At 42.1% G+C, this 16,776-nt stretch overlaps 1 protein-coding gene across 40 annotated transcripts in view; it reads left to right on the top strand.

Moving 5' to 3' along the window:
- The window catches only part of DLG2 (discs large MAGUK scaffold protein 2), a 2,369,976-nt gene that overhangs the window by 2,290,860 nt on the left and 62,340 nt on the right, over positions 1-16,776 (top strand). For all 40 annotated transcript variants that reach the window (XM_042238120.2, XM_060403917.1, XM_060403919.1 and 37 more), the window contains 2 exons: positions 3,994-4,170; positions 13,641-13,716. In XM_042238120.2, the coding sequence (XP_042094054.1) occupies positions 3,994-4,170; positions 13,641-13,716 (253 nt within the window). The remainder of the gene's footprint in view (positions 1-3,993; positions 4,171-13,640; positions 13,717-16,776) is intronic.

A 16,776-nucleotide genomic window follows, 5' to 3' on the forward strand; every position in this document is an offset into this window, starting at 1 on the left:
GTCGGCTGCTGAGGACCTCTGGGATTGGTTTCTGCTGCCCTCCCCTTACAGACCGGGACACTGAGACTTGAAAGAAATGGAGCTTTCAAAGCAAAAGTGTTAGTCGCTCAGTTGCGTTGGACTCTGCAATCCCATGGACTGTAGCCCACCAGGCTCCTCTGTCCATGGAATTCTTTAGGCAAGAATACTGGAGTGGGTTGCCATGCCCTTCTCCAGGGGATCTTCCCAACCTGGGGCTCAAACCCAGGTCTCCTGCTTTGCAGGCCAGACTCTACCAGTCTGAGTGACCAGGGGCTTTCAAAGATCATCCAAAATATTCCCATAGATCTTTCTGAAGGTCTGCCTTGTACCCAGCGCTATACTAGGTCTTGAGGATACAGAGGAGTTTTAGATATCTTTGTACACAGTCCATAAGACAGCTTCTAAGTGGCACAATTGGGACCCAGAAACTGGAATTCAAATCCCAGTGCGTTTTTCAGAATAATTATCATAGTAGTATTAGCTAGCATTTACTGAGCACTTGCTACTGCCAGGCTGTGTTATGATACTTCACATGTATTATTTCATTTAATCCTCACCACAGCTCTTCAAGGTGGCTGGTGTTATTACTGTGCCATTTTATAATTAAGAAAAGCTTGAAACCCAGAGACGTTAAGTACCTTGTTTAAGATCACAGTTCAAAAGTTGCAAACCCAAGTAGTCTAACCCTAGAGCCTGCCTTCTTGGCCACCACCTGCCAGCTTTCCTGATGGCTTTTCTACCTCCAGTCCTCACACTTTACGTCCAGAAGAGCCTGGAGCCAAACTAGAGGTTTAGGGACCTTAAGATAAGGAATACAAGGGACAGGAGCTGAGCCATAAGGGAACTTCAGGGATCTGGGGAAGAAGAGGTGGTCAGCTCTGAAGGGAAGATTAGAATTTCCTGGTACAGCCAAGTCATGGGCACTGTAATGAAATAACCAGGGATGTGCATTTTGGAGTCAGGCCTTATTCTAGGTTCAGTTTCTACCATGCATTTACTTGTGACCTGGGACAGGTTTCTGAACTTCCTGAACCTCCTCTCCCATTTATTAAACAGAGATACTAATATTTACCATTCAGGTTGTTATGATGTCAGATGTAGGACAGTGAACACAAACGGTCAGGCCCCCTAACGTGGGCATGAATAGTGCTTGTCATCATGGTTCTCATCCTTGCCCCCTTGTCACCACCTTCACCACCTCCCAGACTAGGGTGGGGTCAGGGGGCAGGGTGGAGACCACTGAACTAGGACTTAGGACCAAGAGACCAACACTCCAGCCCCAGGTTGCTGCCTCTAAGCCACATGTCCTGTGTTAGTTGGAGGGGGCCTCACCTGGTATGACCCTCACCTGTAAAAAGGGGATACTAAGTACTGTATCCGTTGTACTTTCTTTCTGGGAATGGATTGAGGCACAAATGAGAAAGTGTATGTGAATATGGTTTCCAGTCTATGGAGTGATTGTTGGGGGTCCTGAAGGCAACTCCCAACTGGGAGGGCTTGTCGGACTCTCATCTTCATGGCTATGACTTATTGCAGAAAGTGGATACAAACTCAACTCAGCAAAAGGAAAAGAGCATGAGAGAAAATCCAGAGGAAACGAGGTGCCAGCTTCCAGGAGTCCTCTCCCAGTGAAGTCAGGAAGGACAGGCTTAATTCCTCCAGCGACTGATTGTGGCAACGGGTGTAGAACGTTGTCTACCAGGGACGCTCCTAACAGGCTCGGTGTCCAGGGATCGTATTTGGGGCTGCTCACACAGGCGCCCTCTCTGCCTGGCACCTGCCACAGTTCCAGGCTCCCAGAGGAAAGGCAAGTGTTCACCCTAAATGATCCTGTTTATAAGCAGTTTAGGCACAGTAAGCCATTCTTAATAGGAAATGGAAAGAAGCCTCCCAAAAGCTGAGTTCCCAAATGTCAGCCAAGGGCCGTCCTTGTAAGCAGGCCTTTTTGGGGATGCAGTCTCGGGACTGGTATGCCAGTCGGTTTTTGCAGAGAGTAGAACCCATAGAAAGGATGTTTGTAAGTATACACTCAAGAGGGGAAAGGAGGTGTATAACAACAGCAACAACGGTTCATACTTCATGAACCATGAAGTATGGTTCACTAATGACCGTGACTTAGTGACCGTCACTGTGTGTGGGCACTTTTGTGTATGCTTTACATGCATCACCTCAGGCAGCGTTTCTTCCATAGGACAATCCCGTGATAGAGGCGCTGCTATCTCCATTGCTGGCATCACTGTGTTATATACGGGGGAACTGAGTCCTCAGAGGGACTTGGGAGTGTGCCTGGGCTACCAGCTATATGGCTAGTAAGAGAGAAGTACCAGGACCCGAACACAGCCCTAACAGTGTGGCCCCTGAGTCTGTTTTCTTAGCCACTATTAGACTGTATTCTGCCGGATACATCCAGTATGTTATTTCATTAAAGCTCACAGCAGCTCCATGTGAATATAGTCATTGGACTAATTATGCGTTTAAAAAGCTGCGGTTCTGGAATGGTAACTTGCGTCTCATCAGCCAGCCAGAGAAGTGACAGAGTCAGGAGTGGGTCTCTGCCTCCTCTCAGCCCCCTTTTCCTGGCGAGGGTTTTGGGAAGTCTTTGGTAAGGAAGATGCAGATGGTTAAGGTGGAAATGAGTCATTCTAGGAGCTGAGACACCCCCCCCGTCACCATATTCCACCACTTGGGTACAGAGTTAATGGAAGAAGGGGCTGTGTTGCAAGTAATTCAGCTTTTCCTGCAGTATTTGAGGGCTGATGCCTTCAGCTCAATTGGGTTGCCACAACAGTAGATGTGATGTCTCTTTCATGAGATGGGGGAAAAGAAAGAAAAAGAATCACACTCAGTCCTCAGTAATTTTAGACAAATCTGTCCAGCAGGTCTAGCTAGCTTTGCTTGCATAGTGGCTACACTCTAAGGAAATTGTTAGAATAGAATCAAAGAGGGAAATAAACAGGAACATGGCAACGTCTGCTTCTCCGGGGAAATCGCAGGTGGTGTGTGTGTGGCGATGGTTGGTGGGGGATACAGGAAGAGGTGGACAGGGTAGGACTTGAGACAAACTGTCAGCTGCTCGGGGGCAAGAGCTAAGGTCTTGGTCATCATTTAATTCTGCTTCCAGCTCCTTTACCCCACCAGTCGTGCATATTGCAGTGTTAGGCTTAGCAAAGTCTCAGTAAAGACTCTTCAGTGGGGAAACATGATACATACAGCAAGAATTACAATTCAGAGTGATAAATGCAATGACGAGGTAGGCTTGGTATTCTGTGGAAGCAGTTTGATCCATCTGAGAAGATTTGTCCATCACACAAAATGCTGCATTCAGAAAGATGCCCATCATTCTCTGCATTATTTCCTTCTTTATAGTGATTTATAAAATTTGATTGTAGTGAGAGAGGAGAAAAATCTCAGTAAGGTCCTAACCTACCTTTACCATCTTCCATTGTCACCTTGTTGCCTGTGACGATCTCCAAGAAGCAGTATCCCAGGGTTTTTTTTAATATTTTTTTTTATTGTGGCAAAGTCACATAATATAAAACATACTATTTTAGCCATATTTAACTGTACAGGTCAGAGGCACTAAGTGCATTCAGATTGTTGTGCAGTTCTTACCACCATCCATCTCCTGCATTTTTCACCTTTCTGAAATGAAAACTGTTTTCCCGTTAGATACCAACTCCCCATTCCCCCTCCTCTCTCTCCTCTCCCTGGAGTCTGGCATCTACCAGTGAGCAGAACCCCAGGTAAGGGCCCTAATAGGCTGCCCTTGCAACCTCCAGGAGAAGTAAGAAGTAACCTTGATTTGTAACCAAAGCAGTGGGATCATTGACTGGGATTCCAGGGGTTAGTCCTGGGAGGGGGTACCCAGCAGCCAGTGGGTTCTCAGGACAAGAGTGAATAATCGAAATGATGAATCCAAGATCTGAGCTGCCAGAGATTCCTAACACTGTTCTCTTATGTCATTTCTTCCAGAGCCATGTTTGACTATGACAAAAGCAAGGACAGTGGGCTGCCAAGTCAAGGACTTAGTTTTAAATACGGAGATATTCTTCACGTTATCAACGCCTCTGATGACGAGTGGTGGCAAGCCAGGAGGGTCACGCTGGAGGGCGACAGTGAAGAGATGGGGGTCATCCCCAGCAAGCGGAGGTAAGGAGGCCCTGCCGATCCTGAGGATTTGCTGTCCACCTCCCCGGGGGTGTGAAGGGGAGGGGAGATGCAGACGTGGCAGACCGTTCCCAGGATGTGTTTGAGTAGGTTAGTCAGTCTGCACAGAAATTGTCAGCGGGGTCGGGGACACAGATCAAATATTCTCACTCTTCTCATGTTAGGTTTTTACCCAAACTGGTAACCATGATACAGCATAAAGCAAGAAAGAGGATCTGCTTATTCTGCCTTCCTAAAACTTGCCGGCTTTCATATGGTCAGGGGTATGCTTATCAGCCTGTATGCTGACTTACAGACTTGGAGGGGTTACTTCAGAGGTTCATCATTTACTGGGTTACTTTATAGAAAGTCCAGGTTAAAGACAAGTAAAATAGAACATTTTCAAAGCTAAGGTTCTGGCTTTGTATTCTGTCCAAACATTGATGGGAAAAGACTTTAAAAAACTCCAAACCAGAATCAGATACTTGAGGATAAACAACAAGGTCCTGTGTAGTACAGAGAACTATATTCACTAACCTATGATAAACCATTGTGGAAAAGAATATTTAAAAAGAATGTATATGTGTGTATAACTGAACCACTTCACTGTGCAGCAGAAATTAACACAATATTGTAAATCAACTATACTTCAATTTGAAAAAGTTAAAAGCTAGTTTCATTGGAGAAAAAACAAAACAAAATTAAATACTTGAGCTGTGAGCTGCTAAACATCTGGCGAGTTCCAAAGAGTGGGTTTACAGAGGTTTATTTACAGCTTTAGTTACTCCTGGTCGCCACCCCAACCAGCTTCCACTCAGATATTTAGTTCTGTATATATTTCCTAAGTCAAGACTGTTATGTTCTAGTATATGAATGGCTGAGTCCCTTCGCTGTTCACCTGAAACTCTCACAGTTGTTCATCGGCTATGAAGTGAAGCGTTAGGGCTCAGTTGCGTCTGACTGTTTGCAGCCCCATGGACTGCAGCTCTCCAGGCTCCTCTGTCCATGGGGTCCTCCAGGCAAGAATACCGGGGTGGGTTGCCGTTTCCCTATCCAGGGGAGCTTCCTGACCCAGGAATCGAACCCATGCCTCCAGCATGCAGAAGCCACCAGGGAAGCCCTGTTAATTGGCTACCCCAATATACAGCTGAAAGTTCAAAAGAAAAGAAAATGAAGATTATGTTCTTTCCCTTCTAAGCATTTCCTCAACTCTGCTCTTGAAAGGCAGCAATAAACTTCAGAACAACTGCGGCCTTCATCTGTTCCCAGCAGCTTCTGCCCATCACCACTAAAAAGGAACTCTTCTTCCCATGAGTATCCTCTTGGCACCAAGATACTGTCTGAGAAACAAATGATCTGCTCCCTAGAGATGAGATGGTATGAAGTCAAAGTCAGGAATAATGTTTATTCAAAACAGTCACTAACTTTTCTCAAGCCACAAAGGGCTCGCCTCCTCGAATCCAAACATCCCAAATACCTTTGTAGAAAATCCTCCTGAAACTGAGTATTCAAATGCTGCTGCACACAAAGTGACCCAGTGACTGAGGTAGCTCCATCCACAGTGGGAAGATAGAAATTCTCCCCAAGAATAACTGTGGACCATTTGAACCTCAGAGAATACTGGTCCCTCATCTTTTCCTGCTGGTGGCCACACAGCCCAGGGTGAATGTGAGGAGAGCGGGGCAACGTGACTGTCTCTGTCCCCACCCTCTAAGCTTGGGCCTGTGGATCTCCCACCAGCAGACAGTTCTCTAAACTGGAAGTACAAGTGAAAATGTTAGTCCCTCAGTCACATCTGACTCTTTGCAACACCGTGGACCGTAGGCTTCTCTGTTCATGGAATTCTCCAGGCAAGAATACTGGAGTGGTCTGCCATTTCCTACTCCAGGGGATGTTCTCAACCTGGGAATTGAACCCAAGTCTCTTGCATTGCAGGCAGATTCTTTACCATCCAAGCCTCTGGGCTCCTGCATAATTACCTGACGTTGTTTTGAGAGGACATTCTGAGTTTGTAGTTTTTTGTGTTTTCTGAATTTGAAGCAGTAACTCCCAAGAGTAGTATATATTCTGTTTTTCCACTTCCATTTATTTTTGAAAAATAAGGCAGCAGCATTTTGGTTTGCTTTGATGTGATTAATCAGAGCTGTCTGCAGGGCTGTTCTGTAGAAGAAGGAGCCAACTTGTTGAATATGGGTAGAAATGGGGTGGAGAAGGAAACCTGTCTGGAAAGAGTTTTCAAGTAATTTTAAGGAAATTCTTTTAGTAGTTGGAGCTGCCTAGAGATGGTATAGGAGAAGGCAATGGCACCCCACTCCAGTACTCTTGCCTGGAAAATCCCATGGGCGGAGGATCCTGATAGGCTGCAGTCCATGGGGTCGTGAAGAGTCGGACATGACTGAGCAACTTCACTTTTCACCTTCATGCATTGGAGAAGGAAATGGCAACCCACTCCATTGTTCTTGCCTGGAGAATCCCAGGGACAGGGAGCCTGGTGGGCTGCCATCTACAGGGTCGCACAGAGTCGGACACGACTGAAGCGATTTAGCAGCAGCAGCAGCAGAGATGGTATGGGTTACCTGGGAAGACAGTGAATGAGAATAACAGCTTTGACACCAAGGGAACGTTATGGAAACTTAAGATACGCCCACTTTCTCCCTCACACACGCTGACACACAGAGTGACTGATTCAGCCCATCTGGAGTCTGTATTTGTGCGTATGACCCTCTAGATAATTCTGATAATAGAAGATTCAAGGGCACTAAGTATAATTAAAGGGAAGCAAGCTTTGAGTGGTACAGCTGAGCTACATAATTTTCTGTCACTTTCCAACCCTGAGATTCTGTGATTCTAACCAGTCTTGTCAATAATCCTTCATTTGTTCAATTGCACATCACTGTCCCCCAAGGAACATTCTCAGTGTTAGTCCTCCTGGGTAATTTTCTGCCTGCTGGAGGTCATTCTTGAATTGGCTCTCTCTCAAATATTTTAGGAGAAGGAAATGGCAACCCACTCCAGTATTCTTGCCTAGAGAATCCCGTGGACAGGAGAGCCTGGTGGGCTGCCATGTATGGGGTCACACAGAGTCGGGCACGACTGAAGCGGCTTAGCAGCAGCAGCAGCAAATATTTTAGGAGAAAACCATCCTAACCACCATGCTGGCCTGGAGAAGTGTGCCTCATGACTCTAGTGTTGACATTGGCATTCTTGCTCATAAAGAGTGCAGTACTGCCCATCTCATCTGTGTGTGTATGTGTGTGTGTGTGTTTATGGCTGTAAATGAATTTCTATTAAATTTTCTCCTTAGGTTGGTAACTCTTTCCAAAAATGTTACTATTATTGTTTTATGTGTTTGTAAAAGTAACACATTTCATTGTAGAAAATGGGAAAATTTAGAAAAGTATCAAGAAGAAATAAAAATCACTTATAATCATACCCCACAAAGCATTCCTGTACACTTACCTTAATGCAATTTAAGACCTGTCATGAGCCTTCCCTAGGGCTGCTCTTTAATGCTTGGCTTCTAAAGGAGGTACTCTCATTTTATACTGCATTCAGCGTCTTACAACTGTAGCTCAGAATAAATGGTTGCTGGTATGCATATGATTTATTATTAGATTAGGGTTATTTTTTTCCATCCTTAATTCCTTTCTGGCCCCTTTTCAGTTAGAGGCCAGAGAAGAATTATAGTTCAGCTCCTAGAGCCAGTTTGGAAAAATTTCATAATGGATAACATCAGTGTATGACTTTAGCCTTTATAAAAATGTACTCTATTGATGATTCCATTTAATCATTTCAATGAAACCATAAGATGAGTATGAAAATCATTGCCTTTTCCCTCTCTCTTTTTTGAAGTTGGTAAATAAATTTTATTTAAATAAATGTTCCTTGAACATGCTAGACACTGTTGTAAGCCCTTTATAATTAATTAACTTATTTAAACCTCATTACAATCCTATGGGGAAGGTAATATAATTACCTTCAATTTACAAACCAGGAGACTGAAGCAGAGAGAGGTTAATTTACTTGCCTGAAATTGCCCAGCTAATAAATGGCATAACTGAGATTTGATTCCAGGCTGTAACACTCTTAACTCATATGCAATTCCTGCCACCCAACATTATAGAAATAAGAATTGACAAAACTCAGTTCAGCAAGCACCGCATGAGCGCCATCAGTGTGCCAAGTGCTGTCATCAGATCACTGCCTGGAGCTGGTGTTTGTGGGACCAGCATGTAACTATGGCACAGTACCCTGGTGAGGACAGGGGCTATAGTGTAAAGAAAGGTGCTGTCTTAGTTCCGGCTACTGTGACAGAACACCATTCACTGGGTAACTTGGACAACAGACATGTATATTTTGCAGTTCTGGAGTTCAAAATCAAGGCACTAGCCATTCAGCTTCCCAGAGAGAGGCCCTTCCTCCTAGTTTGCAGACAGTCCTCTTGCTATTTTCTCATGTGGCTGAGAGAGAGAGCGAGAGCACTTTTCTCTCCTGTCTCTTCTTTTTGGCCACTAATCTGATTCATGAGGGCTCCACCCTCATGACCTTATTACCTCCCAATGCCTCACCACCATAGACCACCACCCTGGGGATTGAGGCTTCAACATAGGAATTTTGTGTGGACACAAACATTCAGTCCATAGCAGGTACCAAGGGAAGAGGAAGGGCAGCAGACAGAGGAGTGAATTCCATATGATGATAGACTATGTATTGTGCCGGTGCTTTCAAATATAAGATTTTCTTTAATCTTCACAAAAGCTTCATAAAGAAACTGAAGATCAGAGAAGTAACTTCCCCAAGGATGCACAGTCAGCCACTGGCCTAGGTCTCTCTGTAGCAAGACTAGATGGCTTTTCACTACCCCAACGGTATACTAGAAGCCCTTGACAAGTAAGAAGCTTTTATACGTTTCAAATACTATACTAACCATTTTTAGTATTATCTAATATTCACCATAATTTTTCAAGCCTGTCTTAATATCCTAATTTCACCAGTCTCATGAAACGTGAGATCCTAAGAGGTTAAGTGACCTACCTAAGTCACCGAGCTAGTAGGTGGCAGATGGAGAATTCCAGTGCATATTTGTGTGATTTCTAAACCTGGGCTCTTAGCACAGAATCTCTCTTTTCTGAGATTACATAGTTTCTGAAGAGCCAAACTGGGATGTGTTCTCCTGTCTCTTAACCCAAGTCTCTATTCATCGCCCCACAGTGCCTGGGCTCTCAGATGGCAGCTTGCAGCTAGCATTGAGGAAGTGTTCATTCACTTAGCTTCCCTGCAAGCCTGTGGCCAGTAACCTGTATGGTGTTTCAGTCCTCCCTGCAGCGGGGCCTGGGGGGACTGGATGCTCTTCTGACCATCCAGTGCTGCAGGCCTGCCCTCATTGTGTCTTTGGCGGGAACCTGAAAACACCAGATGGGAGATGGGTAAGGAACAGAGGAAGACAGCTGGGCTCATTAAAGCATGGCCATTTGGTGCTCCCTGGAGATGCTAGATGTCAGAACTGATTGCTCAAATTTTGCCATCCAGTTTAAGTTTTCAGTATTTTGGTCAGTGACCAAACCAGGGCGGAGGGGATTATTTCTGCTTAAACAATCTAATTAATTGCTTGCCTCTTGAGTGTGAGAGAAGTATGTCAGTCCTTCTCATCACGAGTCAGTCTTTCCACACAAGTGACCCACCAATTCCTTAGGTAAAGATCTATGGTTCTTAACATCATGTATTTCTGCCCAAGGAGTCTCACTTAGTAGAACAGAGAAGGTGATGCTACACTTTTACATAGATTCCTACCAAGGAAAAAAGTCAGGAAATGGTCAGCAAGTATTTTTTCAGAAACACTGGTTGTTTGGGCACGTCACTTCAACTCTCTGAGCCTTAGGTGTCACATCCAGGTCAAGAACCAGTAAGCCTCTTCGATGATTCTTTCATTCATTTACCGACGAAGATTAAGCACCTGCTATCTGCCCAGCGTCATCTTAAACCCTGGATTATCGTGCCGATTATAGATAAGATAGGTAAGGTGGTTAGCATGCATCTAATACTTTTGTGCTTACTCAAATGATATACATTTTCCCTTCTCCAAATTTTGAGCTTTTGATGCTCAGAAAAGCACAGTATTATGTAGGGACCTATCTCTCAGCCCTAACTGATCTTGGCAATAAACTGTCCACATGCATCCCAATAAGCACTACGAGAGAGTACAGGGCTGAGGCATGTGAGGGAAAAAAGATAAGCCACACCCCTTGCGACCCAGGAGAAAAGATTTGCAGAGACCCCCAAGAAGCAATTAGCATGGGCCTCTGGGATGGAAAAACACAACTATGGTTGGGGATGCAATAAATGTGAAAAGACTGCTGAGGAGAGAAATCAGTCCAGTGTTTGTGATGTCAGATTGCAAATAGACATCTAGCTAACCTGAATTTCAGTGCTAAAAGCAAATTTATTCTGAGTTTTGAGGCCAGCCTGTCAAAACAGGTATTATGTCAGTGACTCAATGCTTGAATTTGGTTATGGTTTATTTAATTCAGGACAATCGGGATTTGGGATGCAAAGAAGGAGGGTGGTTATCATTTGTGAGAAAGTAGGCCCTGACTCCTAAGGAACTATATTGGTCTTGAATTGTGGGTGACCCTCTACAGTCTCTCACTGGGTAAGGGCAGTGTGGAAGGTCCTTAAATACTGTTTCCCAAACAGAATGCATGTGGTCAGACACTGTTAGGAGATACATGCTCAGTCCCTGTTTCTACCATTTTCTAATTTAGGAAGCTTTGAGTCTTAGCTTTTCCAGCCATAAAATGGGACTGAGAATACCACACTTGGTTATTGTTAGGGCCAAATGAATGATGTAAATGTGAAGGACTTTTTCATTAATAATAATATGTTAAAATTTCAGTTACCACTTATATCATCATCTTTATTACTCATGAAACTTCCACCCCAAGTAGAAATCAAAGCTTTCTGACTTCCTTCTTGAGTGAACCAAAATCTGCCACTCCTACAGTAAGGCTTTAATTTTTTTTGTTTAACTTTTTTTCATTGCTTGTTTGAAGATCAGTGATCAACCATATCACATATTAGGTGTGTTTGTGTGTGTGTCTCTGTCTGTCTGCCTGTTCATCTGACTTAGTCTGTGCAACTCGTTTTAAGATTTAAGTGATGAACCACTAAGATGGCCTAATGGAAACATTTCTGAAGGAACATGGAAGGCATGAACTTAGAAACCAAGGGGGAAATGTTAGAATGCTCTATCTAAGCAATTCTTAGAAGAGAATGAGTTCAGCCTCATTTATGTTTGGGGCCCATGTGAGCTCTCTCACTTTATGCAGAATTTATTTTCCATAGACTAATCAAATAACCATGTACTCTCTGTGTGTCATTCTGGTATCCCCTGATGGACTGGTGTTTCCCATAAGTAGGCTGGTTAACACAGAGAAGCCAGGAGAAGGTCGGGGCTGTAACAGCAGTTTCAGAAGGGCCCAAAGAGATGAATACCAATTAGCATTTGCACTTGGATTAAAACTGAGAAAAGCTGAAGAAGCTCAGAGCAGACATTTGCACAGTGAGCATCTTTGCACTTTGCTACTTACCTTATGTGAAGTCGTCCTTGCTCTCCTCCCAACCGTTGTATGTTGGGCGCAGGTCGAAACTCTCGGTGGAACATACTGCTTTAATATCTGAGGTTAGATTTGAAGAATTTTGCTCATCTGTTTCCACTCAAATATTCTACTCTCATACCAAAATAAATATATTCTGAAACTCCATTCTGTAACTATAGAAACCCTGATCTTCAATGTGTTTCAGCTGGAAACACAAAATAACTCTCAAAGAGAAGTATGTTGTTAATTATTGATCTATGAATAGCTTAGATTTCATAAACCCTTAAAGTTTCTGTAGATTCAGGGATTTTTCCTCTCTTTTTTTCTTACCCCATTTTTGAAATTAGACCTACCCATATTTAAATAAAGAGTGATGCTAAAACAATGCAATTAATATTAATTTAGTTCAGCTGTTAAAATTTACTGAGGACTTACTGTAATACTCTGAGGCATATGTGGAGTTGCCTTTGAGGAACATGGAGCCTTTTATGTGCAACTCAAAATAAACAGCACAGAAGGAAACAAGATATAACACCGACAAAGACAGACAAACAAGTGTGGTGTGGCTTAGAGGATGGAACGATCATGTCTAATTAGACAGGCTCAGAAAGAAAATCGGAGAAATATCGAGCTTCTTGTTTCAACTCCATCCTCCACACAGACACAAGACCTGCCAACTTTATTCTGTTAATGCTTCTCAAACTCTTCCCCCTCCCCCACTTCATTATCACTCCTCATCATTTCTTGCCTGGATTATGGCAGTAGCTTCTTAACAGGCTTCCTTCTTCCCACTGTTCTTCCCTCCTCCTCCCCCAGAGTCACTTATTTAAAATGCTAGTCTAGTCTACCATTTCTTGGCTTTATAGCCTCTAATAAGTCGCGAGGATTCCCCAAGGGAAAGCCCCATGCCCTTAGTGTAGAGGGATCCCCTTTCTATTATAAAGGAGGCCCCACCAGCTCCCCAGCCTCATGGCCCGGTGCTGTATGTACACTGTATCAGAATCTTCCTGCAGTCTTTAGCTTGATTATAGCTTCAGGTCATGGTACATGTTGTGCCTCCCTTCTGTCTGGGACATTCTCCTTGAACTTTTCCCACTGATAAGCTCTTTCTTACCGTTTCAGTCCCACAGAAATGTACTCCTTCTCCAAGAAGCCCTCCCCATTGCTTTCCACTCCTTATCACCCTCCAGTGAGATGGATGTGCCCACTCACCTTGCTATCAGCAGTCTTACTGTGCAGTAGTATCTGTCTTTTTATGCCTCTGTCCCCTCCAACAAGGCATTACTATGCCTTCATTGGAGTCATGCTTTTTAATTTTTTTTTCCCCCAACACCTTACTTGATACAGGGTAGGCTTTCAATAAGTGCTTGATGAATGAATGAAGGTAAAAATAACAAAAACTGCAGAGATGGCAGCAGAAGGACACTGGGCAAAGGAAAAGTTCAAGATTATAGCATATTTGGTTTGAGGTAAAAGTAAACACCCCAGCTTTCTTAAAGAGAAGGAAAGAAAAAGGAAGCAAACAAAAAGGGATATTAGGAGAGGAGAGTTTACTTGGCCTCCACTTTAGGTGTTCGTGTCTGTGGACTGTGATTTCTTGAAGTAGATTCTGATTGATTCAGGCATTTAAATAGCAAATATTAGGTTTTTATTCCTATGTGACGATTCAGTACATGTAACACAAAAATTGCAATGGATGTGTTAGCAGCTTAGAGATGTTATACCAAGACTTTTTATACTAACAAAGAAACACAAATATTTTAAAACATTTTATTTTATCTGAAGGATAAGAAGAAGAGGTATTCTTCATTGGATAAGGAATTTAAAGTCATATATGCCTTGCCATATGATAGACCCTTTATTTTCCATTTTCCTTAGGGTGGAAAGAAAGGAACGTGCCCGATTGAAGACAGTGAAGTTTAATGCAAAACCTGGAGTGATTGATTCAAAAGGGGTAGGTACAAAATAATTGAAACATTAAGTTCTCTAGGTTGCCATGGATTGAACTAAAATTAGCATGGAAGCTTTCAGTAACAGACAGATTATGGAGCTACAAGACAGTAGATCACTTAAAAATGTTTTGCTAAAAGCCATGATGTGATTTCTGATGAAATAGATCTATAATAAATATACTAAATATTGGGGGTAAAGCTGCTAGTGATCAGCAGAAATGATGCATTATCAAGGTGATATGATGACTATAGTGAAGAAGAAAAAAGATAGTTTTGGTATTTTTATTTCTCTAACTTTTTTCTTTTAAAATAAACATTTTCAAAGGCTAGATTCTATAAAAGATGCCTGCTCATCATAAGATATATCTAACCCTTTACACATGATAAAGTTAGGTCAGTGGTCATGGAAATATACAGATGGATCATCTAAGTGAATACTTGGATTGTTGTGACAGACATAGAAAAGAAGAAAATTAACAAATGAAATTTAGGGTTATGCAACCATCACCACAGTCAACTTCAGAATATTTCATCACCCCATAAAGAAATCCTGCAGCAGTCACGTCCCTCTCCCCAGCCCTCTGACCTAGCCCTAGGGGACTACTAATCTACTTTGTCTCCATAGGTTTGCCTATGCTGTATAGTTCATACAAATGGCATTACATACTATGTGGTCTTTTGCGACTGCTTCTTTCACTTTACATAACATTCTCAACGTGCCTCTGTGTTGTAGCATATATAAGCACTTCTTTTCTTTTCATTGCCCAACAATATTCCATTGTATGGTTATACTCATCTAAATGTATCCATGCATCAGTTGGTGGAAATTCATGTTGTTTCCACTTAGGGGCAATTATGAATAATGATGCTATCAACATTTGTATACAGATTTTTGTATAGAAATATACTCTTACTTCCATTGGGCATGTACTTAGGAGTGGAATTCCTGGGTCATATGATAACTCTGTGTTTAACATTTTGGGGAACTGCCAGACTGTTTCCAAGGTGGCTATAACATTCTGCATTCTCATCGTCAGTGTATGAGGGTTCCAGTTTCTCTCCCTCCTTGCCAGCACTTGTTATTATACGTCTTTCTGCTTATAGTCCTCCTGTTTGGTCTGAAGTATCTCCTTGTGGTTGTGATTTTTTATTTCTCTAATTACCATTGGTATTAAACATCTTTTCATGTGCTTATTGACCAGTTGTATATCTTCTTTGGAGAAGTGTCTTTTCGGGTCCTTTGCCCATTTTTAAAATGGCATTCTTTTGTTGTTGCTGAGCTGTAGAAGTTCTTTGTATATTCCAGATATTAATCTCTTATTAAATATACACTTTCCAAATATTTTCTCCCATTCTATGAGTTGTCTGTCTTCAGAATGTCTGTTGGTGCACAAATTTTTTTTATTTTGATATTTACCTATTTTTTCTTTTTCTACTTTCTTTGGTATTATATCTAGAAAACCAAGACCATGAAGATGTCCATATTTTCTTCTGAGTTTTATACTTTTAGCTGTTACATTTAGGTGGTTGATCCATTTTGCATCAGTTACTGTGTATGAGATGAAGTAGGATTGTAATTTCATTCTTTTGCACATGAATTATTTTCTTAGTTTTATTTTTTGATAGTTCATTGCAAGTATATAGAAATGTAATTATTGTGTATATGAGCCTTATACCTTGCTGAATCCATTTATTAATTGTAATAGCTTTTTGGTGGATTCCTCAGGATTTCCTATCTATAAGGTCATATTATATGTAAAAAGAGAGTTTTACTTCTTTCTTTTCAATCTAGGTGACTTTTCTTTCTTTATTATAACTGATTGCCTTGGCTAGAACTTCCTGTATAGTTTGTATGAAAGTAGCAAAGTGTTCAGTTCCTGACCTTAAGGGGAAAGCATTTAATCTTTCCTGTTGTATGATGTAAGTTGTGGGTTGTAAAGTCTTTTTTAATCTATTTTTAAGTGATAATACAAGAATTGTATTGCTGTATTGTGAAATATCTTTCCCCACCTCTGCTTTCCCATTCTCTTTCTCTTCATATCCTTTCCTTTACTTTTCTGTCCTAACATTTTTGACTTGTGAACCCCACACAGAACCACAAGTTTAGGTCAGCATTTGTCACCATGAAAGCAAAAAGAAAAGCTATCAATTTTCAGGACTTTTGAGCCCTAAACCACAACACTGCCCTTTGTATTTTTAAGCAGAAGTTTCACTGGGCAGCCCAGTCATTGACACAATGATTTTCATTCCCCTAATACATTCTGGTGAAAGGGAATTTATTTAAACATGATGTCACTCTAAAAAATAGTGAGGGAATAGGTCATCATGCATGGAAACCTTTCAAACAAATACTGTCTCCATACAAAGGGGTAAGATTTTTCAGTGATTCTTGGTGAGAATTTTAGGATAGATTTCCTGTTTGTCTCGTATACATAGTTGGATATATAGCAAAGAATTTTCATTGAATACCTACCATGTGCCAGACACAGGATTAGAACTTGTGAAAGATACAAAGGTAACACAGGCCCTTCCCCTCAAGAGCTTATAGCATCAGTGAGAGCCCAGATGCCTTTTTAATACAGACAAAACTTGTGTGTTGTGTTTTTTTAATCATATTGTTGAATACGACTAGGTACGAGCCAATGAGTAGAGTATAAATCCTAGGACTTGAGTGGCTGCTGAAGGAGAAGCAGAGATCACGTGGAGAGGGAAACTCTGAACTGAAAGTCGTGAGACTTGGGTACCTGAGTTCTGGTGTCAGTTTATCACTGAGGCATCACTGCTCTTTGGACCTCATTAGCAAAGTAGCAGCTTTGAACTATATCAGGGATGTCAAAGAAGTTTCACCTCCTGTGTACACTGATGAATTGATGTCTCTAACTAGAAAATGTGTTGAAAATGATTCTCAGGCCATATATGACCTCAACAGAAAAAAAAAAGGGGGGGTGTCATGATTGATGTCATGCCTAACACACTGTTGGGAATTGTTCTCTGCTTGAGATCCCTGGATTCAGTGATTTTTAAGGTGCCTTCCAGCAGTAATTCTCCATGAGCCTATTAAT

This window comes from Ovis aries, chromosome 21 (genome assembly GCF_016772045.2).
Source record: "Ovis aries strain OAR_USU_Benz2616 breed Rambouillet chromosome 21, ARS-UI_Ramb_v3.0, whole genome shotgun sequence".
Classification (NCBI taxonomy): domain Eukaryota; kingdom Metazoa; phylum Chordata; class Mammalia; order Artiodactyla; family Bovidae; genus Ovis; species Ovis aries.